Below are 26,672 nucleotides of genomic sequence, written 5' to 3' on the forward strand. Positions count from 1 at the left end.
CTCCCTCGAAATGTCCACCTGTGCCTCTGGCCCCTTTCTTGACTTTCTCTAATTCCAATGTCAGCAGACCAGCATCTTCATGTGAGATAATTAGTGACCTTAACGTCGACCAAAACCCGACTTCGTCCCCGGACACCTCGACTACAAACCCATATTTGTGACTGTCCACTCCCCGATCGTCTTCAAAGCAGCTGCCTCTCAAGGTGATCTCATGGAATGTGGCGGGTTGGCTTAGTAAACTAGAAGATACTTCTTTCAGAGAATTTTGTTCTCAATTTCATATTCTATGCCTTCAAGAAACTTGGGTCACTTCCCCGGCTTTCCCCTCCCTCCCAGGGTTTGCCTCAGTTTCCCTCCCGGCATTAAACTCAGTAAAAGGTGGCAGACTGCTTGGTGGCCTTGCTACACTAATTTCTGCAGATTTAAATCTAACCATTACACAAGTCCCTTTCCAGTCCATCAACAACATGCTGGTCACCCAAATTATTTGGCCCACAAATGTGAAAATAATCCTCATTAACATCTATGTCCCTAATGCGAAAAGTAGGCAAAGCGATTCACCAGTCTGGACAGACTTAGATCAGGTCTTATATTATATATTCCAGGAAGTGGCAGATCCCCTAATACTTTTGGCTAGGGATTTCAATGCCAGACTAGGTGTGAACAACTTCATTATAGGGGACAAACTGGGCCTATCAAGGGATGACCTGTCCTTTTGTCCTCCTAGGTGTTCGAGAGATCCAGTAATAACTGTGGCGGGCTGTGCGCTTTTTACCCTGCTATACAAATACCACCTTATTATCTGTAATGGCTCCCCTACTAACCCATCTTCGAAACTTTATACGTATTATGGACCCAGAGGAACAAGTGTGATTGACTTTATGATCCTCTCCCCTGCCCTAATGCCCTATCTAGAAGCTTTTACTGTATTGGTTAGATCTGAAAGTGATCATATGCCAATCTATCTGCTTCTGTCCATTACATCGACTTTTCAATTTTCCAGTGCTATCCCCCCGGAAAACCTGTCTCTGTCTGGCACGAGAAGGATTAGATGGAATGCGAGGCTGCAAGATGACCTGAACTCTTACTTAAACTCCCCGGCCACTCTTATGCGTAGAGACCTACTTTTAGCAGAGGCTGACCCCCTCAACAGTTATAAGACCCTAATTCAAGACCTAAGGCCCATACTGACTACTTCCTGCCCTCCCGCCCGAACGCAACACTGGTGGTTTGATAGTCAATGTGCTAATGCCAAAAAGGAACTTTCTAGTTCCATAAGAGCCCTAAGCAGGGAAGATTCAACAGAAAATTTTAGTTTGTACATATCTCTACGCAGGGCCTATAAAAACCTTTTATGTAAAAAAAAACAGCAAATTTCATCTGTCAACAATGGAAGGAGTTGGCCCTAGCCTTAATGGATTCCAACTCAGCAAATTTCTGGAACCTGATCTCGAGAGGGTTCAAACGGGAATATTTTTGTATAGAAAATCAAATCCCCTCGACCAAATGGTGCTCTTATTTTGCGGACCTATTTTCTGGGGGCAAGGATTCCCCCAGTAGAGACACTCAATTTAATCTGTTACCCCTGACTCTACAGGCATGTAAAGAGTGGGACCCTGTAGACCCTCAAGAATTACGCTTTCTGATCAATGCCTTCCTCTCTAAAAAAGCACTGGGAGAGGACATGATACTGGCGGAACTATTTAAAGCCAACCTTGATTGGTGGGCCTTGGTCCTAGCTAAGCTGTTCACTTTTATCAACTACAGTGGCTCAGTTCCGAAGGGATGAGCGGTCAGTATAGTGATCCCAATTCATAAAAGGGGTTCTAAGTCTGACCCGAAAAACTTTAGACCAATTAGCCTTATAGATGTCGCTGCAAAGTTGTATGCCAAATACTTGCTGGGGAAACTGCTATCTTGGGCAGATGAAAATATGGTTATTGTGGAAGAACAGGCAGGATTTATTAAGGGCAAGTCAACTCTGGACCATTGTTTCACACTGCTCCACCTAATTCAGAAATATTCTCATCATAGGAGAAAAGAATTATTTGTCACATTTGTGGATTTTTCAGCTGCCTTTGACTTCATTGATAGGGAGAGGCTTTGGCAGAAATTGGCTGTCACAAACATCGATCGACGCCTATTCTTCTACAGATACTCCACACTAATACGCTCCTTAAGGTTAGGTTAGGTGCCAATGGCCTCCTATCAGACGTTCCAACAAAGAGAGGAGTATGACAAGGTTGTCTTTTGGCCCCTTTTCTTTTTAATTTTTATATTAACAACATTGTTGATGAACTCTCAGGCCCTTCCTTTTCCCCCCCTTCAATTTTAGATTCTACTCCTTCGGTGTTGCTTTATGCCGATGACATAGCTTTGATATCTCTTATGCAAATTGGTATGAGGAGGCTCCTAAGAAGCCTCGGCTCCTTCTGTTCGAAGGAACTGGTAACAATAAACTATTCCAAGACTAAAGTTGTAGTGTTTGGTAGGAAAACTAAGTGCCATACCTGGAAAATAAATGAAAAACCTATACAGCAACAACGTATTTTTCGGTACTTGGGTCTCACTTTCGCCTCCTCCCTCTCATGGAAAGCTCATGTCGAATCAGCCAAATTGAAGACCTCCCACGCCATCCAACTGCTTATGCGCTTCTTTAAATTCAAAGGAGGCTCTCTGGTCCCGCCTGCACTGGAGGTGCTTCAAAGGAAAATTATACCTATGCTCCTCTATGGTGTAGAGATCTGGGGCCACGTTAACATGAAGCCGCTAGAGAAAATTCAAAACGCCTTCATCCATATGGTGCTGGCAGCACAGAAGGGAACACCTGTTCCCTTTTTGAGGTCAGAGACAGGCCTTTATCCTTTAGAAGCCTTTGCCCATGTAGCCCTTGCCTCCTATTGGTTAAGACTAGTCTCTATGAATGACACCCGGTTGCCAAAAAAATGCTTCCTTGAACAGTCACAAAACCCTTTCCAAAATAATTGGTTAAATAAGACTAAATCCACCCTTGCCCTGTACGGGATAAATCTAGAGTCCCTGCCTGCCCAAGTTCCATACGAGCCAAACTGCTGCTGAAGGATAGAATATTTCTGTATTCCAAAAGATGGGATATTCATGCCTCCACGCAGATGGCTTTTTCTCATTGGTTCCCCATGTTTAAAACCACCTTTATTAGGGAACCTTACTTTTCCTTTTTAGAGCCCCCTTGGCTGAGAAGAGCTTTCACTGCCATACGTTTCCAAACAATGACAACCGCCCTCCTTGAAGGGAGATATGGAAACATCCCGATCCACCAACGTTGCTGTATATGTAACTCAGGCGACGTGGAGGACATCGCCCACTATTTGTTGAGTTGTCCCCTCTATAAAACCCTTAGGGAGGTTTATTTTCCCCATCAGCCATCTGACTAAGAGATCGATTTTAGAACAAGTTAGCGTTCTTTTAGCGGGCACGGACATTTTTGTAACCCGACAAGTGGCAAATTTTGCCTTTGCTGCAGCGAAAATTAGAGCTAAGCATCAAAAGGTAGCAGAGTCTTCTGCAGTGCCCCCCGTGTCTGGTTAAATTGATATAAGTAGGCTTGACCGGGTTTTAGACCTGGCTCCATCTGGCTGGTTCTGCCCCTTTTAGATCTTATATGTGGACTTTTCACCCTTAAACAGGATTGTTTAACCTCCCCTTTTACTGTAAGATAGTAAAATCTTAACCTGGCTGATCCATTTTATTGACGATTGATATATGTATATTTTGGTGTTTGTTTTTTGTATCTGTACGTTTTTGTATGTCATTGCGACGGCCTTTGGCTTTGAGCAATAAAGTTCATCATCATCCTCTACCCCTTCCTTTCCTAGTTGCTTTCTTCCAGTTAATCCCATGCAGTTGCCCACATCCATTTCCTGTTTTGCTCCCCCGCTTCCTACTCATCAGTGGGCCTATGCTCTCAAGCACTGTTCCTGAATGGGAACATTCCTTGAACCCTGGTACTTGTAGCCCTGCCCCCCCCCGGTCCCTGCTGCTTTCTGGGTCAGCTACCAGAAGGACACAGAGTAGTATTCAATGCTAGGCCTACTCGAAATAGAACTTTTGAAGTCAATAGAAATGAATAACTTAGGTTTGTTAATTTAAATAGGCCTATTGTAAGCAGGTCTGGGTTGAATACAACCCACAGTTCCCCATTGCCTCCATATCTAGGCTTCTGTTCTGTGTGTAGTTCACTCAAATAGTCTCTCTTTCTTTCCCCTTTCCCCCCATTGTGGCCTGTTTCTGTGGTCTCTGTACAGTGTGGGTACCTCTGAATTACTTGTAGTTCATTACTTTTTTGAGGAGCGAGTGGGTAATTCCTTTACATTTTGATTGTAATAGAACTAGGAGTAGTTTTATTACTTTTGTGGAGTAATTGTAATGTTTCCAGCATTATTTATTTATTTATTTTATTCTATTTCTATACCGCCCACAGCCCGAAGGCTCTCAGGGCGGTGCACAACATAGGATAAAATACAATAGAATCACAAAAACAGTAAAAGCATACATATTAAACAATTAAACGACCTGATATACATTAAAAGCTAAAAGATAGAATTAAAATGCCTGGGAAAATAAAAAGGTTTTAACCTGGCGCCGAAAAGATAAAAGTGTAGGCGCCAGGCGCACCTCATCGGAGAGACTGTTCCATAATTCGGGGGCAGCCACTGAAAAGGCCCTAGATCTTGTTACGACCCTCCGAGCTTCTCTGTGAGTCGGAACTCGGAGGAGGGCCTTAGATGTTGAACGTAGTGAACGGGTAGGTTCATATTGGGAGAGGCGTTCCGCTAGGTATTGTGGTCCCGTGCCGTGTAAGGCTTTATAAGTCAAAACTAGCACTTTGAATTTGGCCCGGAAACAGATAGGTAGCCAGTGCAAACGAGCCAGAACAGGTGTTATATGTGCGGACCGCCTAGTCCTCGTCAACAGTCTAGCTGCTGCGTTTTGCACTAGCTGTAGTTTCCGAACTGTCTTCAAAGGCAGCCCCACGTAGAGCGCATTGCAGTAATCCAATCTAGAGGTTACCAGAGCATGCACAACTGTAGCGAGGTTGTCGCTTTCCAGATAGGGACGTAGCTGGGCTACCAACCGAAGGTGGTAGAACGCATTCCGTGCCACCGAGGCCACCTGCGCCTCGAGAGACAGGAATGGATTGAAAAGAACCCCCAAGCTACGAACCTGTTCTTTCAGGGGGAGTGTAACCCCATCTAGAACAGGTTGAACATCCACCATCTGGTCAGAGAAGGCGCTCACCAACAGCGTCTCAGTCTTGTCAGGATTGAGCCTCAGTTTATTAGCTCTCATCCAGTCCATTATCGGCGGCCAGGCAACGGTTCAGCACATTAACAGCCTCACCTGAAGAAGATGAAAAGGAGAAATAGAGTTGCGTGTCATCAGCATACTGGTGACAACGCACTCCAAAGCTCCTGATGACCGCACCTAGCGGCTTCATGTAGATGTTAAAAAGCATAGGGGACAGGACCGATCCCTGCGGGACTCCACAATGGAGAGTCCAGGGTGTTGAGCAATGCTCCCCAAGCCCTACCCTCTGGAGACGGTCCACCAAGTAGGAGCGGAGCCACTGCCAAACAGTACCTCCAACTCCCAACTCCGTGAGTCTCCCCAGAAGGATACCATGGTCGATGGTATCAAAAGCAGCTGAGAGATCAAGGAGAATCAACAGAGTAACACTCCCTCTGTCCCTCTCCCGACATAGGTCATCGTACAGGGCGACCAAGGCTGTTTCAGTGCCAAAACCGGGCCTAAAACTGGATTGAAACGGATCTAGATAATCTGGGAACGGACTGCCAAGGCCGTTGCTATGGTAGCCATCGCGATAAACTGGGAAAAGTTCTAGCAGCTATCTGTGTTAAGCTGTGTCTTCTGTGTATTGCCTCTGAACTGAGAGGTTCTCTTCTGTGTTTACCTTTGGAGAGAGAGGTACCAGAAGGGGGGTGACCGAAGCAACTCTACATGTATTTACTCTTAAGCCTTTGGCCATAATGTCTTGATAAAGACTCTTAACATGCTCTAATGCTCTGAAGAAGTTTCTTGCTCAACTTAACTCCAACGTAATGTATGCTGTTTCATGCAACAACGCACACATGTCAACAGGGGTTATGGGCCCAGATCCACAGCGCATTACACGGGAGTAAGTTGCTGGTCTGAATGGCAGACGGAGTTCCAGAGGGCAGCTTGATTGATTGTACCGGACAGAGGTGAGCAACATGGCTGTAAACCTGTCTGGGGGAGGCTTGCCAATGGAAAGATTGACGGAAAAGAATTATGGCAGCTGGAAGCCGAGGATGCGGGCTTTGCTGATAACAGAGGATTTATGGGACATTATAGATGGACCACCCCCGGCGGTATTGACCGCGGCCTGGAAGCGCAAAGATCAGAGGGCGCAGGCATTTATAATCTTGGCTCTATCGGATTCTCAACTGATGTGTGTGAGAGATGAGCCGTCGGCTAAACAGATGTGGGATGCGTTGCAGGATTTGTCCCAGCAATGGCAGCGGAGGCAGAAGGCGCAGAGAGCCGAGCTGATGGAAGCTGTCAGAAGCAAGGAGGAGAAAAGTGCCGAACCAGAGGAGGCAGCCGAAAGCAAACAGGATTACAAGCAGCAGCTGTTGAAGTCTTGTTATGCCTGTGGGGCTCGTGGGCATCTCCAGAAAGACTGTGCAGTCAAGCGCAACTCCAGGGACGGAGGCTTGAAGCAGGGAAGTGTGAACTTTGTTTGTAAACAGAAGCCACAAACTTTAGCACCTGTTAACTGGCTTGTTGACAGCGGGGCAAGCCATATATTAATCAAAGACAGAAGTTTGTTTTATGCTTCAGAAGAAGTGCAGGATTTTGTGCAACTTGCGGATGGATCACAGAAACGGGTGGAAGCCCGAGGACTGGTGAGATTTAATAAACTTGGGATAATGTCAGAATGTTTGTTTGTTCCGGAATTGGCTCATAATATTTTATCAGTTCAAAAACTGGTGTATTCTGGGTATTGTGTAACATTTGATAGAGGAAAATGTTTTCTGCAGAGAAGAGGCAAAGTTGTCTGTCAGGGATTCATGACACAAGGGCAGTTTAGAATGACCGTGGGTGTGAAGTGTCCTGATGCCTTGAGTTTAATGGGGCGGAAAGAGAATGACGGTCAGAGCTGTAAGAAGACAGCTGTTAAAAGCACACAGCCACAGTATTCATGTAATGCAGTCAGGCTGATGCCTGAAAGAGTGCATCGCAGCCGAGTTTACAAGCCACAGGGTAAGAGACGTGGCAAACGTGCACCTAGAGCACAAGAGAATGCATATTTCAGAGCTTGGTGTCCAGAAACACAAGCGCAAACATTTAAACCAGATCTTGACATAAATCTGAAAGGCACGAAGACAAAGAGTCTGGTTTTGTCAGGAGCAAAGACAGGAGGTCTTGAATGTTTTGTGGATGCAGATCATGCAGGGGAACTGAGCAGTCGTAAGTCAACCTCTGGCATAGTTGTGATGTGGCACGGGTCATGCATTGACTGGAGCAGCAAGAAACAAAATGTGGTGGCAACCTCAAGTGCAGAAGCAGAGTATGTGGCTCTATCACAGGCCTGTAATGAGCTACAGTGGTTCGCAATGCTCATGCAGGAGATAGGCATTGATATGCAATTTCCGATTACTGTATATGAAGACTATCAGACCTGCATCAAGATAGCCACATCAGAAGCTCATACCAAAAGAACAAAACATATTAGTGTCAGATACTTTCACGTAAGGGATTGTGTGCAGCAGGGGTTCGTTAACCTGACATTTTGTGACACTAACAACTTGGTGGCTGACATAATGACCAAGCCGTTGTGTGAGGAGAAATATGGCAAACTGGTGACAAGGCTTGGAATGAGCCAAAGTTTGATTGAATAAAGTTCTAGCTAAATGTACAGAGATGTTTTGAACTGTACTGAAATGTAAGCTGTATTGCAAGATGTATTGGAGAAATGTATTGTTGTTATTGTTGTAATGAGTTACAGGCATGATGGGAAAAAAAGGGGGGATTGTTGACCATTGAACCGCACTGTCACTGAGTTTGTTTTCCATCAAGTCTGAAAAACTGTAACTAGGGGGAGTTATGTCTTTGCCCAGTCTGGGAACGGACTGCCAAGGCCGTTGCTATGGTAGCCATCGCGATAAACTGGGAAAAGTTCTAGCAGCTATCTATGTTAAGCTGTGTCTTCTGTGTATTGCCTCTGAACTGAGAGGTTCTCTTCTGTGTTTACCTTTGGAGAGAGAGGTACAAGAAGGGGGGTGACCGAAGCAACTCTACATGTATTTACTCTTAAGCCTTTGGCCATAATGTCTTAATAAAGACTCTTAACATGCTCTAATGCTCTGAAGAAGTTTCTTGCTCAACTTAACTCCAACGTAATGTATGCTGTTTCACGCAGCAACGCACACACGTCAACAGACCAAGGCTGTTTCAGTGCCAAAATCGGGCCTAAAACTGGATTGAAACGGATCTAGATAATCGGTTTCATCCAAGAGCACCTGGAGCTGGCTGGCGACCACCCGTTCTAATACCTTGCCCAGGAATGGAACATTCGCTACCGGTCTATAGTTGTTCAAATTATCTGGGTCCTTTGGGCATTATTTGGGGGGGGGTGCAGCAGGAGAAGTCTGCTCCTCTGATTTGTGGATGAAAATCATGTGCCTCACACTGTGCTTCTGTGCAGTGTCGCTCTTTCCTCATGCTCTGTGGGTGGGTAGGAGGCGACGAGGAAGGAGGTGGAGAGTGAGACGGGGTGGAGTGGAGAAAACAATTGTTTAAAAAAATGGATGGTGATGGTGAAGAATGGAGTGGAGGGGAAAAGCAGCTGGAGGGCAAGAACATGGATAAAGGAGGAGGAGGCAGCCGAAGAATGGAGATAAAAGAACTATGGAGATGAAAGATGACAATGTGTGTGTATGTGTGTGTGTGAATACTGTGTTTGCACTTGGCACATAAAGTGGCCTCCACCACCCTCTCTGGCTACTGTGCTGCATTTGCAGTATTTTAACTTTTTTGCATCTCAGGAGAAAATGTTTGCTTGTGTGAGTGCCCCTTAGTTGGTGGCAGGGCAGGGTCTGGGAGGTGGTTAAGTGAGAGAGATTATGCTTGCTGGCTGATTGAGGGGGGGTTGCACTTGGTTTAATGTGCAAAGATCTGGGCGGTGGCCGCTGCCTCCCTTCCCCCCTCACCAGCGGAGAGACCACCATTGCTACCTTAAGGATAAAAAGAATTATTCTACTACCTCTGTATGTATGTGTTTATTTTTAATGTTGTTTTAGGTTATTTAGATGTGCAGCAGCCAAAGCAACCTTGTAGGCTTTTTTTTAAGTAACAAATGTAATTGCAGTGATTACCATTGAGAAAAAGTAAAGTAATCAGTTACTTTCAGAGCAATTGTAATTGTAACGGTAATTACTGCTTTTTGGGGCCATGTAATTGTAGCTGTAATTTATTATTATTTTTAATTAATCTTCCAAGCTCTGTTCTTAGGGAAGGTTTAGATGTGGCCAAAAAAAAAAAAAAAAGGCTGATGTAACAGTCCCTTTGTTATCCAGTTGATGGTACTTGTTTGTCTCCTCCAAAAAGTGTCATACTGATGAAAGCTTTGCAGGCAGATACGGACATGTTTGAATTGGACCTTGGGCTTAGTTGTTGAGTTATATTTATTAGAGCTATTACAATGTAATGTTCGTATGGATTAAAATGCAAATAGATGCACTGGACTTATTTATGGCAACCAATTTTTTATAAGGGTGAGCATATGATTAAAAAAAGTATGGAATACTTTGTGTGCTGGTAACTAAGATGATATTAAAGACATTCCTGTTTCTTTAAAACATTTTGTACTGAAAAATTATTTAAAGGTGCACAGTGCCTTTTTGTAATGGCTATTTTCTGTACCATGAAGTACAAAGAGTTGTGAAGGCTAACAATAATATAGGAAAAGCAAAACACTTCTTTAGAAATCCTACAGCTGATCACTGTATTTAATTTCCTTGCTTGTCTTGTTGTTTTTTAATAACATCCACTCAAAATGTAAAAAAGGCCCAAACAATGATAACTAGGGAATTGTGCCATACAGTTTGCTGCTCTCTGTGGGAACAGCTGTCTGCAGATGGTTTGTTCAGGATGCTTTTATCATATTCATTCAAAACAGATATATGGAAACTTCTTTAGAAGAAATGGTGAGCTTGGGAATTTTCTTTTCGGCCTCAAATCGTTTGGCTTGGCTTCGTTCATGGTCTTACATTGGAATAAAAAACTTACTTTCTTTGGTAGATAATGGGGGAAATGGAGGGATTGGAATCATAGAGAGCTTGGTGCCAGTTGCAGTCTGCCGTAAATTATTTGCATAGTTATGGATCGGGATATGGGTGAACCCCAGGTCAACCACATCGACTGCTACAAAAATGTATTTTGGATTTATAAACCTCAGTTATTTGGCTTTTTGGGAGGTTTTGTGGTTGACTTTGTTATTAGCAGAAGGGTCCCAGGTTTTTGCAACAGATTTGAGAATTTTAGAAAAATAAATAGGTATGTAGAGTGAAAAACCATGGTGGATTGTGTGACCCAGGTTCTTTTAGTGCTCACATGCTGAAATCTGAAAGAAGCCTTAACAGAGGTTTGTTACTTCTAAAAGGAGTAAATAGTCTGACTTGTGTAAAACTGCTGATTTGAAAAATGGCCAGTAATTATAAGATAAGTGTAAGCTGTAATTGTGAGATGTTGAAGACAGGTTTTTGCAAAGAAGTGATGTGGGCAATTTGGAAGCTGCTTATGTTGCAATAAATGATCACTGAGGTGTTCCGAGACTGTGATGATCACACTTGGAATTAAGTTTTCTTTAAATCTCTGGGATTTAAATTTTATGTAAATATAATTTAGGACTGGGTTGCATTAGTAATATTATTGTTTCATGTTTGAACAATATATGCATTAATAACATTTTAAATAGCAATCATGAATAGGAAATGTGAAAACCATGAGTCTTAATTTATCAGTTGTTGGTTGTGGTTGTTTTGAGATACTGAAGACATCTTGGTAGGACTCAAGAGATATGTGTGTCTTATTACTGTGATGTAGTAAAGTATAACTTTTCTACCAGAATTCATATTTGGATCTACAGCAGGTTGTGCCCATGTGAATTGGGAATGTCTCTGTACACCCTGACACTCAAAACTATATCATTTTGGGGAGGGGGACTCTAACTGAGCCATGTTCAATCTGCTAATGGAGCTATAGACCTATGTTTTTGAAATGCTTTCCTGCAAAGCATCTGAAACAACCGACTTTTGGTACTTTCTTACTAGCCATCATAATCAAGCAACAGAGGAACAAGCAATATGGCATAATAAAGGCTGTCATTTAAAACTTTGGAGCAAGTAGATACCTCTGTAGTCAGCTTCTTGTATCTTTTTCCAGAAGAGCATTGAACATGTTTCACCAACGGTCATATAAAGATGCTTCATTACATTCCTCTAAGGAGCATCCCTAGGCCTTCATTCATACATTTTGTATCTGATCTTTTGGTATGCTCAGCCTATTTCAATGGAGGAAGGAAACCATCAAGCCCTGGAGTGAACTTTGCTTTCAAAAAGCAGTGAATGCAGATCATTCAGACTCCCACCCCCACCCCCAAAAAACCCAAAACTAAACAGAGGATGATATGGAGAGCTTGCTACCTAGGTCATTCAAATGGACTTTTTAAAACAAACAAACGAACAAATGACTTCATCATTTTTAAGTTTATGGTCAAACCACAGTTTCTTGAGTCTTGTTGTAGATACAGTGGCATGTTCTAAATTTATGTTGTGTCCCAACACAAGGCTGCCACCTAGCAACCAGAACATCTGATAAGTGCCTTTAAATCCCCAGATGCTACAGGAGACAAGGAAGCTGTGGCTTTGCATACCTCCTCCCCTACTTCGTCCCATTGTTTCTCTCATCTGCTACGTGGTGCACCTGGAATTCTGCCTACCTCAATAGGCAGGTTACTGGTGGCAGGACCAGACAGGGAATGGGCAGGGGGAGTCACAGCTTTCTCATTTCTTGCAGTATCTGAAAGTTTTATAGGTGGTCTAATGCAAGATGTAATCCTAATTTGAGCATCAGTAAAACCAACTCAAAGAAGACGATTAGATTTGGACTGTTTTCTGTTTTAAATGAATGCCATGCTGAAATTTTCAAAAAGCACTTAAGTATAGTTATACTAGACTCCCAATACCTTGATATTTGTGATGGTGTTATTTTAAAAAATGGTACTACTTTGGAAAGAATTCTGTTCTGCAGTGTTGTTGACAGTCTGTATTGTGTTTCCACAATACACTTTTGTGGTAGATCACTATTCTTTTTTTTTTTTTACAATAATTTTTATTCAAATTTTCATAAAACATACAAAACAAAATCATAAAACATTCAAAGACAAAAAACAAAACAAAACAAAAATGATTAAACAAAAAAATAAAATGTTGACTTCCCATTTGTCGCAGATCAAATCAGTTATAGGTCTACAATATATAACAATCCTGTCTCTTAAATTATATTATAAAATCACTTTCCTCCAGTAGTTATCTTAATTAATCATCAAATCTCATAAACATTACTTTATTCTTTCCACAAAAAGTCAAAGAGAGGTTTCAATTCTTTAAGAAATATATCTATCAATTTTTCTCCTAATAAACATGTCGATTAATCCATCTCGTTAATAATAATAATCTTATTGTCATAACCATAGTCCAAATAAACATATCGATTAATCCATCTCATCAAAATCTGTTAGGTCCAATAATTTCAATAGCCATTATTCCATTATCCATATTAATTCCATCTTCCATCTTCAATAGTCCTGTTAAGTCCAGTAATTTCAGTGTCCAATCTTCCATTATCAGTATTCCATAATAATCTTGCTGTCATAACTATAGTCATATAATAAGAGTCTGATGGGAATTTCCTCTATCCCAAATATTTTCTTGCCATCCATTCTGAATAAGTTGCTGAAATATTGTTGTAAAGTCATATCTGTGTTCTTCTTTTTTACAAAATGCACTGGCTCATCTCTTGAGAGTTTTTCCATTGTCACATGGCTGCAGTTAATTCCATAGATTTTCTCTATATCAAACTCCATCACGTCATTCCAGTCCAAAAGATTATCCAAGCCATTGATAACTTTATCTCTAATATCTTCATTAATTTCTTCAGAGATAACATTAAATTCCAAACAGTAGATTTTATTTCTAATATCCATAAAGTCCAGATCTTTTTCCAATTCCACATTTGTTCCAATCTCCAGGGCTTGTATCTTCCCTTTATTTTTTCTTTTCTCATCTCTGATCTCATTCTCCTCTCTCACAGGATCCCCTATTTCTTTAAGCTCCTGCGTCATTTTGCTCAGTTCAATTTTCAGCTCCTTACTACCCTGTCGCAGGGTTTGTTTCGTTATCTCAATCTCATCCATTATTTTCTGAAACATAATTACTTCCAGATTCTCAGCCACTTTCTTGATTGCCATTTTTAAAACCACGAAAACAAAACAAAAATAAAGAAGAACCACTTCTTATTTCAGCAACAATTGGGTTAATATTCCAGGCTTGATGACATCACAGTATAAACAGAGCAGCCTGCCTTATCTCTCTATGTTCAAGAATACAAAACAAATTTAGTTCCCAGCATCAAAACAGTTAGTGGCGTCGTGAAGAAGCAGATTCGTCAAAATAAAATAGACCAAAAAGAGAATAGTCCCAGACAATATAATGTTCCTCGGAATAGAAATCCCTCTTCTGTTTATATCTTTAAAATGCACTTCCAGGACAGCTTTTTGCAGTAGAAACAGAGATAAGCTGTTAATTTCGTGAATAACAGAGAAGAGTTATAGCTCACCCAGAAGTTCTTTAAAGCTGATTCATTTGACAAATCTCTTTTTGCTGCAACACGTAGATCACTATTATTACTTAACAGGAATGTGGAAGTCTAAGTGGCTTGTCCGAGACTACAGTGGGAGTCGATATTGGTGGGACTTGAACCTCTCTCCCCACATCCAAGACTTATATTCTATCTAATGGGAGCTTCAGTTACTGACTTCATTGGGAGATCATTTGTACCCTATGTCAGACAGCCTGTGTGCTTGCTCTGTCGTTAAGCGATGGTAAGAGATTGGTTTTTGATGTAGCTTGCTGGGCAAGGTGTGGGGGAATACTGGCACAGGATACTGCCAGGAAGTGCATGGATCTTTGGAGTGCATAGAGTAATAGATTCAGCGAGTAAAATAACTGCTGAGGCCCTACTGAACCTTCTGTTTGCAAACAATTTTAATATAGTCTTCCTAATCAGGTGCATTGTGGGGAAAAAAGAAAAAAACTGTTATGTTGCATATGAATCCAACCACGCTGCAAAAAAGGGAAAAAATTAAATTGTTTGACTGAGAGGTCATTTGTGCATTGTAACACAAGATCTATTACCATTATTAGTGGGTTATGAGTATCTGGGGGATATTCTCCCTTTTATGGGCTATCTCAACTGCTTCAATACAATATTTGCCTGGTAAATGACACCCTTCTGGGAAATTCATCAGAAAACATCTTCAGTTCTATGGCTTAAAAATAAAAGGCTAAGGATAAAGCAAAATGTGGTCTTGTTTAGGTAGAAGTTTGGGTATTTTTTAAAGAACCAATTAAACTTGGTTTTGTTGTCTGAAAAATGCCTTGAGCAATGATGACACTATTCTAAATCCTCTGATCTTGGGAACCAGGGAGTGTTTGTTTAGTAAATGAATGAAATGCCATGAACTCATATTGGGTGGGTTTTAGTTGCCAGACATTCAGAAGTTGAAAGTGATTTATTTTTATGCAGAACAGAGTAGCGATGTGTGGTTTGCAGAACATATGTGATCCTTGGAAACTATCTGCAATCTGTAAATGTTTTCCAAGTCTCCAAAGAACTGTGGTGGCTCAAAAACATACAGCGATAAAGTTTCTGTATAGTTGACAAAAGACTGTAATGGCAGTTCTGCATGGTCGTAGCAACTTAGGACAGTGAGCTTCCTTAATGTTTGTTTCTGTAACTTCTGATGGTGTATTATGTGTATGATAGCAATGAAGATAACACCAAGCAAGATGATGAATAATACTCTTATCTCTGAAACCTTGCTCTTGGGTGATTGTAATGTACACTTGCTAGGACAGTCCTTGAAGACTCTTGGGAAGTTGCTGCTGGAGCATAGCATTGTGAGATGTGTCCTGACAGATGCTTGATATTATAATGAGGCACATACTGATCACAGACAAGGTCAGGTACAGGCCGGATATAAGGCCCAAGCTTTACTATAGGAGAGCAGAGATCATATTGCTTCAGCAAGAAACAAAGACTGAGCCCTATATAGTAGCAGTAGCTGCATGCTATTTGTTAGCCCCACTCACATTGTAAAATGCTGCTTTAATTAAAGGGACCAAGCTCTCTCCAGCAGCCTCCTACTGCAGTGTAGATTAGGAACCTCTGGTCTGACTGGGTCTTCTGCACTGGGGTTCTCAGAGTCTGAGGACAGCAATTCTATATCCTCAGGCCAGTGCACAGGTGCCAATGGCTCATCTGGTGGACATCCTTCTGGACTGGCCTTCTGTGCCCTTCCCCTTAAATTTCAGAGAAATTACAGGAAATCGAGTTTGGTTCTTTCTAGTGGTGTCATACAGGTTCCCCATGCAACAAATGCCTTTGACACTTAAGGTATTTTGTTTTGTACAACCCACCTCTTTAGCTGACTGCATTCTGTTCTGTTTTGGTTGGAATGACTTTACTGTTTTTCTTGCATTTATAAATGTAAATATTTTCCTTGTTGTAAACCACCTTGATACTTTATGGTGGAGGAATCTTATAAATGAAAAAGAAATAAAAGACTGTAGCTTAAATGTCTGAAACAAAAGGAGTGATATCCACTGTCATTGGAATAGACCATTGTGCCATCTTTATTAAACATGGTTGGGTTCAATGGTAAAGTTCTGCATAACATTTAATAGGCCAAGTTTTTTATCCTGTCGTGTTCCAAGAGCTGTAGATGGATTTAATGTACCAAGAAAATGCAAGCTGACAGGAGAAGCCTGGATTTACTTGGAAGTAAGTCCTACTGTGTTAAATATGGCTTACTTCCAGGTGTACATAAGATTGTGGTTTGAATTTTGCTACCCTCGGCTCCTAATGAGTGGAAGGGCAGGATATAAATTTAATAAATAAATAAATAAATTTTACATGTTTTATTTTTTTATCATGCGCTCTAACAGAAGATGTTTTAAATTGAGAGAGATTATTTGGTTATATTTCCTTGTCCCAGAGAGTGGCATTTGTTTTTTTAAAGCAGGTGAATGGTTACATGGTTGAATGAAAGACTAATTGAATACAGGACATAAGTGTGCATGGAGGTTCCACTTTATGAAATATCAGATTTTGATACAGGCTGACAATCTGCAGCGTTGCTGTAGATCTGTTTGCAAGATTGACTGTACTGAGATGCTTAGTTATTGTTTTGAAATGCAGATTCTTGTTTTAAAAAAGAAGAAAAAGACAAACCCAGTAAAACCCTTTTGTCAAGTACCTAATGGGGAGGGTTGACCTAACTGCTGAATCTTTGAGGATGGTAAAGGATTGCAAATGCTGTGTTACTAAGCAACACATTCAGTGGCTTTCTGAGGGTGTTCATATGCACTGAGAGTTAATGAATCTGCAGGGTGGCTGTTGGAAAACCTGATGAAGACTAAATGCTCATTTAGCCTTGGCAAGGACTTAGCCCTGCCTTATTTATGTTTTGGGGTAGCTTTTGTTTGTTTTTGAAAAGCTAGGATTATTTTTTGAACAACAAACCATAAAGGAGCATAGATATTTGCCTTTAAAAAGGAGATGCCTGTTACTGTGAGAGTCTGGGTTGATTCACACATACACCAATATGTGTATAATTTTTTTTTCTTTATGATAACAGCCTGACTGTCTCTGGGTATATGGCCTCATGTGGACATGTGTATTTATTTAAAATAACTTTATCCTGCCAGTTAGCCACTCTGAGGATAAATATACAATTTGGCAGATATTCAAACACTGTAAGACTAATGGGTTGCCTTAAATTTTCAGCCAAAAATGTAAGCTCCCAAGATCAAAAGGATTTAGACTGCTATCCCCCCACCCCATCTTAAAAAACAAAGCAGAGAAATATAGTTGTAAAAATCTTTGATTTTAATGAAATATGTCCTATAGCTAAGATATTGCAAAATAGATCACAGCAGAACTAGTAAGTACACTTCCAAGGTTTCCTTGTTAAATGTAACTCTGATGTATATTTTTATGTCAGAAGGAACAGTTAACGACTCTTGGCCAAGCTGGACATTATAGGAATAGCTAATGGTTTTGGAACCATCCAGCTCTGGAGTGTTTAGTTTCTGTTTGAAGTTATGCTAATTTTAAACAAAATATTTATTGTCTGAAAACTTTTTGAGATCAAAATGAAAGTTGTATAAATCATCATAACCCACTAATGTGATTAAAGGTGGACTAAAAAAAAGGGGGGGGTGGAAATTCCAGAAAAGTTGTTCAAACAACCCCCCCCTTTAATCAAATAAAAACAATATGGATTTGTGAGGACTTCAGTGCTGTTTCACTTTCCATCAGGGTTTACTTCTCAGTACTCATCTTCTCCACCTGGGCTGAGCTTTATTTAGCCTAATGAATTCCAGGTTTGTCCTGCTCTGATTTGGAGGCTACATCTAACTGGCTGCAGTGAAGAGAAATACAATGAAGCTGTTGAGAAAACCTGGTCAACAGCTGACTCTCAAATATTCATACTGTATGGGAAGGTTCTTTCTGCAGCTGAATGTATTCACTTACTTCTCTTGCCCTGTGTTTGCCCGTTCTGCCCTACTTACCCACACCTCCCTGGATCTGTGCCGTGTTTGAACCTCATAGCTCCTTTCCTTTTTCCTCACATAGATCTTTGGGTTTTCTGCCCTCCCCCTAGAAATGTGGTTGCTCGATTGATTTTTTCCTGTGTTGCTGTACTGGTTTAGATACCTCTCTCCAGCCAGTCGCCCAGTGTCGTTTGAGCTTACCTTGGACTAGCTTCTTGGAGTTGTATGAAGTTCTCTATCCTGGATACATTGGAAGACAAAACACAGCTTCTGGAAATTTGTCCACCCTTAAGATGGACTCACCTTTTGTCTCAAACGCCAGTCTCTGACTCAGCTGTTAGCATTGTAGTTAATCTCTGTCATCATCAAGAGTGATTTTTTTTAAAAAAAATACAGAATATAAGAAATGCCTGGAATAGAATTTGGTATCTTCTTCACTCAGAGCCTGAGTTCTACTACTGAGCTACTGCTCTTTTCCATAACCCATTCCATATTCCCTTCTAGAAACAAATAAACTGAGATTTCAGAACTCAGCAGGGATTTTAATTCTCGTTTTGCCAAAGTCATGGCCTTTGTGGAAATATTCTCTTGAGCATGGAGTGATGGTGATGCATTCTAGAATTGTTTCTTAACTATGTGTGGAAACTGCAAAAGAGATATAACCCCACAGCCTCCCAGTTAACAACCACAAAAAGTTTCTTTTCTGTTTTCTTCTCTAGAAATCAAAAGCTATAGGGTAGCTTTTTCTTTCCAGGGAGATTCATATTAAAAGTGAGTCACTTTTGTTCTACTCTATGCAACATTAAACAAAGCCCAAGTGATTCAGATAAAATGGAATAGAAATGAGGATACTGGAAACATGTGGGTACTAAATATGAACACAGTACATGATCTAAATATTTGTAGAAGTATCAAAGGAGAAATGTCACTTAGTTATCTATTTAGCACTGAATGGAAGAATGTCCTAGCAGTGTCAGAACTTCCCCAAACCCTTTGGGTTAAGGAATTCCAGTTTTGCTGACGGTTGAGTACAAGACTCTTGTGGTGGTGAACTTATCTGCAGGTCCAAACAATATTACTTGCTTTTGTTACTTTTGCTTGTTCCCCCTTTTCTTTCTCATAGTCAAACTTAGTTTAGATTGTAAATACCCTTGGGGCAGGGACATTTCTTTGTTTATGTTGTAAAGCTCAATGTTCAGTGATGGTCAATCATCATGAAATCCCAGTCCTTTCTCATTTTATTTGCACTAAGCTATTTCGCTCTATGCAATGCCATCCTACTGTTTTGTTTTGTTTTGTTTCTCTTTGGGGCGAAGAGGATTCGAATGGTTGATACTTACTTGACTGTTCTTACCAGGAAAATCCTTTAGGATTTTTTTGTAACTTCTTTCATGATTTTTTAAAAATAATAAGCAGGAACTTTCTGGTGCTATCAGAATTAATTTGATTTCCATGTGTACACAGGAACTGGCAAAACTGCCTTAACATTTCAGAAAAGTTCAAATTCTATTTGAGTTAATGGCCCTTGAAGGAATTTAATTTAAGGTTATACTGACTCTTATCAGTATCCACATGCCCACTGGCCAATAAGTAAAAGATTTGGTTTGAATTTATTTGCTGGTTTCTAGCCAGCTTAAACGTCCAAACTCAGGATCACTAAGTAAGTTCTAAAGTTACAGTAATTGAAGGTAACGGGGGGGGGGAACCCCTCTAAATAACTAAACTAAACAGAGCCTTACTCTGGAAGCAAATAATAAAACTAAAATGGGTAGTTTTGTAATACTCTGCTGGTGGACAGTGAACGGAACTGTTTAAAATACAAGAGTCTTGGAAATATACATTGCTACAATTTGCATAGCATTGAATTTTCTAGAATGCCAGAAAAATAATGCATTTGTCTGTGTTGGTATTTTTGTTGTTTATATTTATAGCTAATTCTTTTCTGAAGACTTTGAGAACAATGGAGGTGATATTTATCATTGCTCTCCACATAGCTTATTATTTTGATAATATAGGATCCTATGCTTTATATGGATTTCATTTATTTTAGGTGCCAAATCTGATTCCAGTCCTGATGTTTAAGTTGGGAAAACCTCTGGAGCCCACACTGTGCCGGGATATCCTGTATACTTTGCCTGCTTTGGGTGTCCATAAGGTCAGTATGGAAATATAATTTTTCTCTAATATATATGCAGGAATACCCTGCTATACAGACCTTCAATTTACAGACACTTGCGAGTACAGACAAATGTACAGTAGCACCATTCCCCTGTTTACATACGCTTGCTTCGCAAGAACAGACACTTAACTTTTAATTTTACTATTGTAGCGTTATAGCTAAGTTTTATGAGTGATTGAGTGTGTGGGACTGAACCCATTATTCCCTTTTCCTCATTCCCTGTTCTCTCTCATGGTTTTGTTTTGTCTGGGGCATTTGTTGGGGGATTTTTTACCTCTCCCCTCCTCAGCCCTGTTTTTTTTTTTTTACAATAATTTTTATTCAAATTTTCATAAAACATACAAAACAAAATCATAAAACATTCAAAGACAAAAAACAAAACAAAACAAAAATAATTAAACAAAATAAAATAAAATATTGACTTCCCATTTGTCACAGATCAAATCAGTTATAGGTCTACAATATATATCAATCCTGTCTCTTAAATCATATTATAAAATCACTTTCCTCCAGTAGTTATCTTAATTAATCATCAAATCTCATAAACATTACTTTATTCTTTCCACAAAAAGTCAAAGAGAGGTTTCAATTCTTTAAGAAATATATCTATCAATTTTTCTCCAAATAAACATGTCGATTAATCCATCTCGTTAATAATTATAATAATCTTATTGTCATAACCATAGTCCAAATAAACATTTCGATTAATCCATCTCATCAAAATCTGTTAGGTTCAATAATTTCAATAGCCATTATTCCATTATCCCTATTAGTTCCATCTTCCATCTTCAATAGTCCTGTTAAGTCCAGTAATTTCAGTGTCCAATCTTCCATTATCAGTATTCCATAATAATCTTGCTGTCGTAGCCATAGTCATATAATAAGAGTCTGATGGGAATTTCCTCTATCCCAAATATTTTCTTGCCATCCATTCTGAATAAGTTGCTGAAATACTGTTGTAAAGTCATATCTCTGTTCTTCTTTTTTACAAAATGCACTGGCTCATCTCTTGAGAGTTTTTCCATTGTCACATGGCTGCAGTTAATTCCATAGATTTTCTCTATATCAAACTCCATCACGTCATTCCAGTCCAAAAGATTATCCAAGCCATTGATAACTTTATCTCTAATATCTTCATTAATTTCTTCAGAGATAACGTTAAATTCCAAACAGTAGATTTTATTTCTAAAATCCATAAACTCCAGATCTTTTTCCAATTCCACATTTGTTCCAATCTCCAGGGCTTGTATCTTCCCTTTATTTTTTCTTTTCTCATCTCTGATCTCATTCTCCTCTCTCACAGGATCCCCTATTTCTTTAAGCTCCTGCGTCATTTTGCTCAGTTCAATTTTCAGCTCCTTACTACCCTGTCGCAGGGTTTGTTTCGTTATCTCAATCTCATCCATTATTTTCTGAAACATAGTTACTTCCAGATTCTCAGCCACTTTCTTGATTGCCATTTTTAAAACCACGAAAACAAAGCAAAACAAAAATAAAGAAGAACCACTTCTTATTGCAGCAACAATTGGGTTAATATTCCAGGCTTGATGACATCACAGTATAAACAGAGCAGCCTACCTTATCTCTCTATATTTAAGAATGCAAAACAAATTTAGTTCCCAGCATCAAAACAGTTAGTGGCGTCGTGAAGAAGCAGATTCGTCAAAATAAAATAGACCAAAAAGAGAATAGTCCCAGACAATATAATATTCCTCGGAATAGAAATCAGGAATAGAAATCCCTCTTCTGTTTATATCTTTAGAATGCACTTCCAGGACAGCTTTTTGCGACAGAAACAGAGATAAGCTGTTAATTTCGTGAATAACAGAGAAGAGTTATAGCTCACCCAGAAGTTGTCCAAAGCCGATCAATCTGACAAATCTCCTTTTGCTGCAACAATTTAAACCAAGTAAAAAAAATAATAGAAAGAAGGGTGCTTGCCTGTTAGTCCGTTCTCTCTTTAAAGAAAAGATAAACGTATCGCTTAAACAGATAGAGCTTGTTCGGAAGTCCGTCCGGCATTGTTGGCTGGACCTTATCTCATAAATTAATGAAATCCAGTCCTCCCAACAAAAACAGGCTTTTGAGGTTGATCTCTACGTTTCTCCCTGCCCGGGAGAAATTTCATCAGTCAAAAAAAAATGTTCTGACTGATTTATATCTGAATAAGCTTCTTTTGAGGCGGGAGCCCGTCCCAAAAGCAGGCACAAGCGAAGTCACCCTTCCCGGAAGTCCCAGTCACCCTTCCCGGAAGTCCCTCCTCCTCAGCCCTGTTGAGGGCTCCAGCGGCTGCCATTCCCCCAAGACGAGCCTGGGCTGGGAGCCTTCTCACCTTTTGCCGCCAGCTTTGTTTCTTTCCAGGCGGCGGTGGGTTTTTTTTACTTTCCTTCCCTCCTCCTTAGGAGGGCTCCGGCGGCTGCCGTTTACCCATTCAAACACGTTTGGCTTTGCAATTTAATGGCAGATAAAAAGAAAAGGTAGTCCTTCACTGTAAGTACATTTTTGATTTACGTACTCGCTCTGGACCCATTGCGTATGTTAATGCGGGATATTCCTGTATTCTAACTGGTAGTGTTTTTTAAAAAATGGTAAAAGAATATTTTTTTACATTAGAATGAAATGTCAAAATTAACAAGTGTCTAGGTAGAATGTCTTTTACTATCACTAATATGGTCTACAGCTGGTTCGAGTGCAATGTTTTGTATTCCATAGGGGAATCCACATGGAGTATGTTACCTTGGTCCGCCATTGGTCACTAATGGTCATTGTCAAATATGTTGATCTAAATAACCTGATTTTGTGGTAATGCCTTGTAGCCTAGAACATTCAGGTCTTGTCAGCAATGAATGGAAGATCTGAATTAGTGCTTCATTCCCTGCATTTAGAGCTATCTGGAATTTTCTTAATTGAGGGCACATCCACACCTTACTGCAGTGACACAGCAGCCACTTTTTATGGCTCCTTCCTATACCACCATGGTAAAGCTTCAACAACATGGGTGGGACCAATCAAATGGGAAGGACCTGTATGATGGACTCCCCTCCTCTGGTTCTTGGATTCCAAATATTACTGCAACAGCATGGGGAAATGATTTGATGTATGAAGATGCTTTTAGGCTGTTGTGTACAGGGAGCAAATTCTTGATAGAAGCGCATGTTGACAGAGACTTTAAGAAACTGATTGAAGAGGTAGGAGTAGAGTTCTCACTTTTTTTGCCTGGCAAATTCTGGAGAAGCCAGCCATTTTATCACATCAAAAGGAGGGGGGGAATGGGATTGCTCAGGGCTTATTGTGATGATAGCCTAAGAATAGCTCACATCATTAAAATGCTAAATACGGAGCTGGAAAACAAGTTATTTAATGTATAACAACAATCCTGTACTAGTCCTATATTAGCCTACTCAACTATTCCAGTTTTCAGAATGAGTCTAACTGTGAGCTGGCCCATGTGTCCTATTGTATAGAGGACAGTCTCTATTTGAAGGGCTGTCCAGACCATATCCAGTTTAAAGGATCATAAGAAGGGAGAGCACGGGCCCTAGAAGTTGCCCATCAGCAGTTAGTACTAGGACAACAGGTTGACCAGACAAGCACACAGGCCATCAGGCCATAGTCTTCCCCATTGGTGAGATATATTTCTTTTATATTTAAATTGTAGTTATTGTTTCTAAATTGGCATCTATATATAAAAACTACCATTTGTGAACCGTATCCTCCTTTATCTTCTTTTTTGGTGATGCATTTTCCATAGGAGGACTGCCATCCAGCGGGTTATAGCTCCACCTATCGTCCGAAGGCAAGAATGTTTTTGAAGTCAAGACTAGGAGCGTCAGGCCCCTCCCACTCTCCAGTTCATTCTTGTCTTCGTCCGTGCAAGTTGGATATATAGCTTAGCGTCTAGATAAGTTTTTGTGTATTTGTGTGACAGGGTGTGGAGGTTTTGTGTGTATACTCCACGTTATTTCCTTCCCTCTGTCTTTTACTTTAGAGTCTGTGGGACTGACTGTACTTTGTTTGTCTTTGTACTTAAGGGGGATCCCCTTTTTGTCTAATTTTTTCCCTCAGTCCCTAGCTATTTACTGGGAGACCGCGGCTGCGGTTCTCCCTTCCTAAGGCGGCGGACGCGGCTCTTTCTACTTTCAGTGTCCCTTTCTGGTTGGGCTGCCGCACCTCCCCCGGCTCATTCTGCGGCATTTTAAATCTCGCCGCGACTGCCTTCAGAGCCTGCGGCTGCGGCTCCTTATTCCCCTCGCTTGCTGAGTCTGTCCCGTGGCTGTAGAGATCTGGCTCACTCTCTAAGCCGTGATCGCGCTTCTCAGCCCCGCGGCTCCAGAGCGTTTTTTGAGGCCGTTTTTTGAGCTCGCTGGTGCTCCCCTGTGACCGCCATTGCTTCTTCATCGCCCCAAGCCTTTCTGATTGGCCAATTTTCCCGCTCTTTTCGCGGGCGCCATTTTGTTCCTCCCCCTTTTTTCCCCGCCCTTTCTGTTTGGTCCTTTCCATAGTAAACGATTCTGTTCTAGGCCTTTTCTGTCAGTTTCTTCCTTTTCTGTCAGTTTCTGTGTGTATGCTGCAGAGCAGAACCTCTATAAACCTGCTATAAGTTCTTCAACACAAACTGCTGCCTGAAGCTGACTATTGAAGCTGTTTCGTGTATCCAGCCTAGTTGGAACTATACATTCTGCCCCATCTGTGGCCGTGTACTGAACCCCCTAGAAAATATATGATGGCGGAACAGCCAGTGACAACTCAGACAACCAAGCCGAAACAATCTAAGGCGGCCAAGCATAAGCACACCAAAGCGGTTGCCAAAACTAAACATCTATCCAGCCACAGCACAACCAAGCGGCCACGCTACATCTCTGTTCCGGTTTCCGAGGGGGCGGATCTATTTTACTCTCTGACTGCTTCCTCCTCCGAGGAGGACTTTGCTGGGTTTCCTGACCAACCAGCAGCCAGCCACCCTCCTCCCATATTACCACCTAGGGCTTATTCATCTTCACAGCCTGCTGAGCCGTCCATAACGTCACCTCTCCAAGCGCAACCATCTACCTCACCGGGGCTGCAGCTGTCTCATGAGTTCATATCACAACTACAAGACATGCTGTCGTTCTTCACTCAAACACAGTCACCGTCACAAGTCCCCGCCATTCCTCAGCACAGTGTGGACCACTATGTATGCAATGAGGCAGATCCATCATGCTCTCCGAATCCTTTTGACATTGCCAGGGGCAGGTTCGTTGATGACGTTTCTTGTGGGGAGGAGTCACCATTTGCTGTGCAAGCCGAAGGAGACGAATGGAGTGATCATTTGGAACATGAGGAGGATACATCTTATCGCCTGTTTGATGCCTTAGATTATCAGTCCCTTGCTCGCAGAGTATTGAACACCCTTGGTCTCCAATCTACACAACCTGCGGCTGCCACTCCCGCTATTAAAGGGGCCAGGGTCTTGAAATCCCCCACACCAGCAGAGCACTACCTTCCTATGCCAGATCCTATTGCTAAACTGGCCGAATGGTCTCATCCATTACAAACACGCCGTTTTAATGTCCTTGTGGACAGACTTTACTCTTTGGCTCCGGACTTTACAAGCAGACTGGCCGTCCCTGGCATAGATGAGCCGATCTCCAGTCTAGTCTCTAGATCCCTTTTGCCGAGGGAAGGAGATTCACATTTAAAGGACGCCACTGAGCGGAGGCTGGACTTTGCCTTATGCAAGAATCATGAGGCCACCGCTTTCTCCATGCGAGCCTCTGCATCAGCTTCCATCTTTTCCAGGGCAGTGATGATGTGGTTGGATGACCTCTTAGATGATCCTAATCCCGATCCTGTCTCTCTGAGGAGATCACTGATGAAATTGCGCAAGACAGCGGCTTTTGTGGCTGATGCCACCTTGGACGCAAATCAGCTGGGAGCACGAGCTATGGCAGCTCAGGTAGTCGCTCGACGGACCCTCTGGCTTCGTCACTGGCAAGCGGACTCTACAGCCAGAGTTAATTTATCAAGGGCACCTTATTCCGGCTCATTACTCTTCGGCGAGGAAGCCCTAAAGGCAGTGCTTGTTGACCCCAAGGATGCTCGAAAGCCTGTCTTGGCCACTGTCAGGAACGTTGATCGCAGGCCTTTCAGACGTTTCACCTCATACCGCACGACCCAGCCCTTTCGAGGAATGTGGCCCCGGGGGACGAGGCCGCGATTTCCGAACCTATGATTTCCGTCCCTCCAGGGGAGTCTGGAACAGACGTTTCCCAGGCAGAGGTCAGTACCAGGGGCGCAGAGGTACCTCAACGTCCTCATATAGGGGAGGGTCTCGCCAGCACAGACAGTACTGACGCGATACCGGTTGGGGGCAGACTGCTTCTGTTTGGAGACCATTGGCTGCGTCTGACTCAGGTCGCCTGGATCAGAGATCTTTTTTGTTATGGCTATGCACTAGAGTTTTCGGCAATTCCTCTGGACAGATTTCATCCCTCCCCTTGTCCCAGGGCACCAGCCAGGCACTGCATCATGCAGACAGCCATACATCACCTCTTGGACACAGCGGCGATAGAGCCAGTCCCTACAACAGAGAG

General features: G+C 41.5%; 1 protein-coding gene across 6 annotated transcripts in view; it reads left to right on the forward strand.

Annotated features, from left to right (window-relative positions):
* The window catches only part of FOCAD (focadhesin), a 211,582-nt gene that overhangs the window by 43,422 nt on the left and 141,488 nt on the right, over window positions 1–26,672 (forward strand). For all 6 annotated transcript variants that reach the window (XM_061630872.1, XM_061630878.1, XM_061630855.1 and 3 more), the window contains one exon: window positions 19,972–20,076. In XM_061630872.1, the coding sequence (XP_061486856.1) occupies window positions 19,972–20,076 (105 nt within the window). The remainder of the gene's footprint in view (window positions 1–19,971; window positions 20,077–26,672) is intronic.

The sequence above is a fragment of the Rhineura floridana genome, chromosome 1, assembly GCF_030035675.1.
Source record: "Rhineura floridana isolate rRhiFlo1 chromosome 1, rRhiFlo1.hap2, whole genome shotgun sequence".
Lineage (NCBI taxonomy): Eukaryota > Metazoa > Chordata > Lepidosauria > Squamata > Rhineuridae > Rhineura > Rhineura floridana.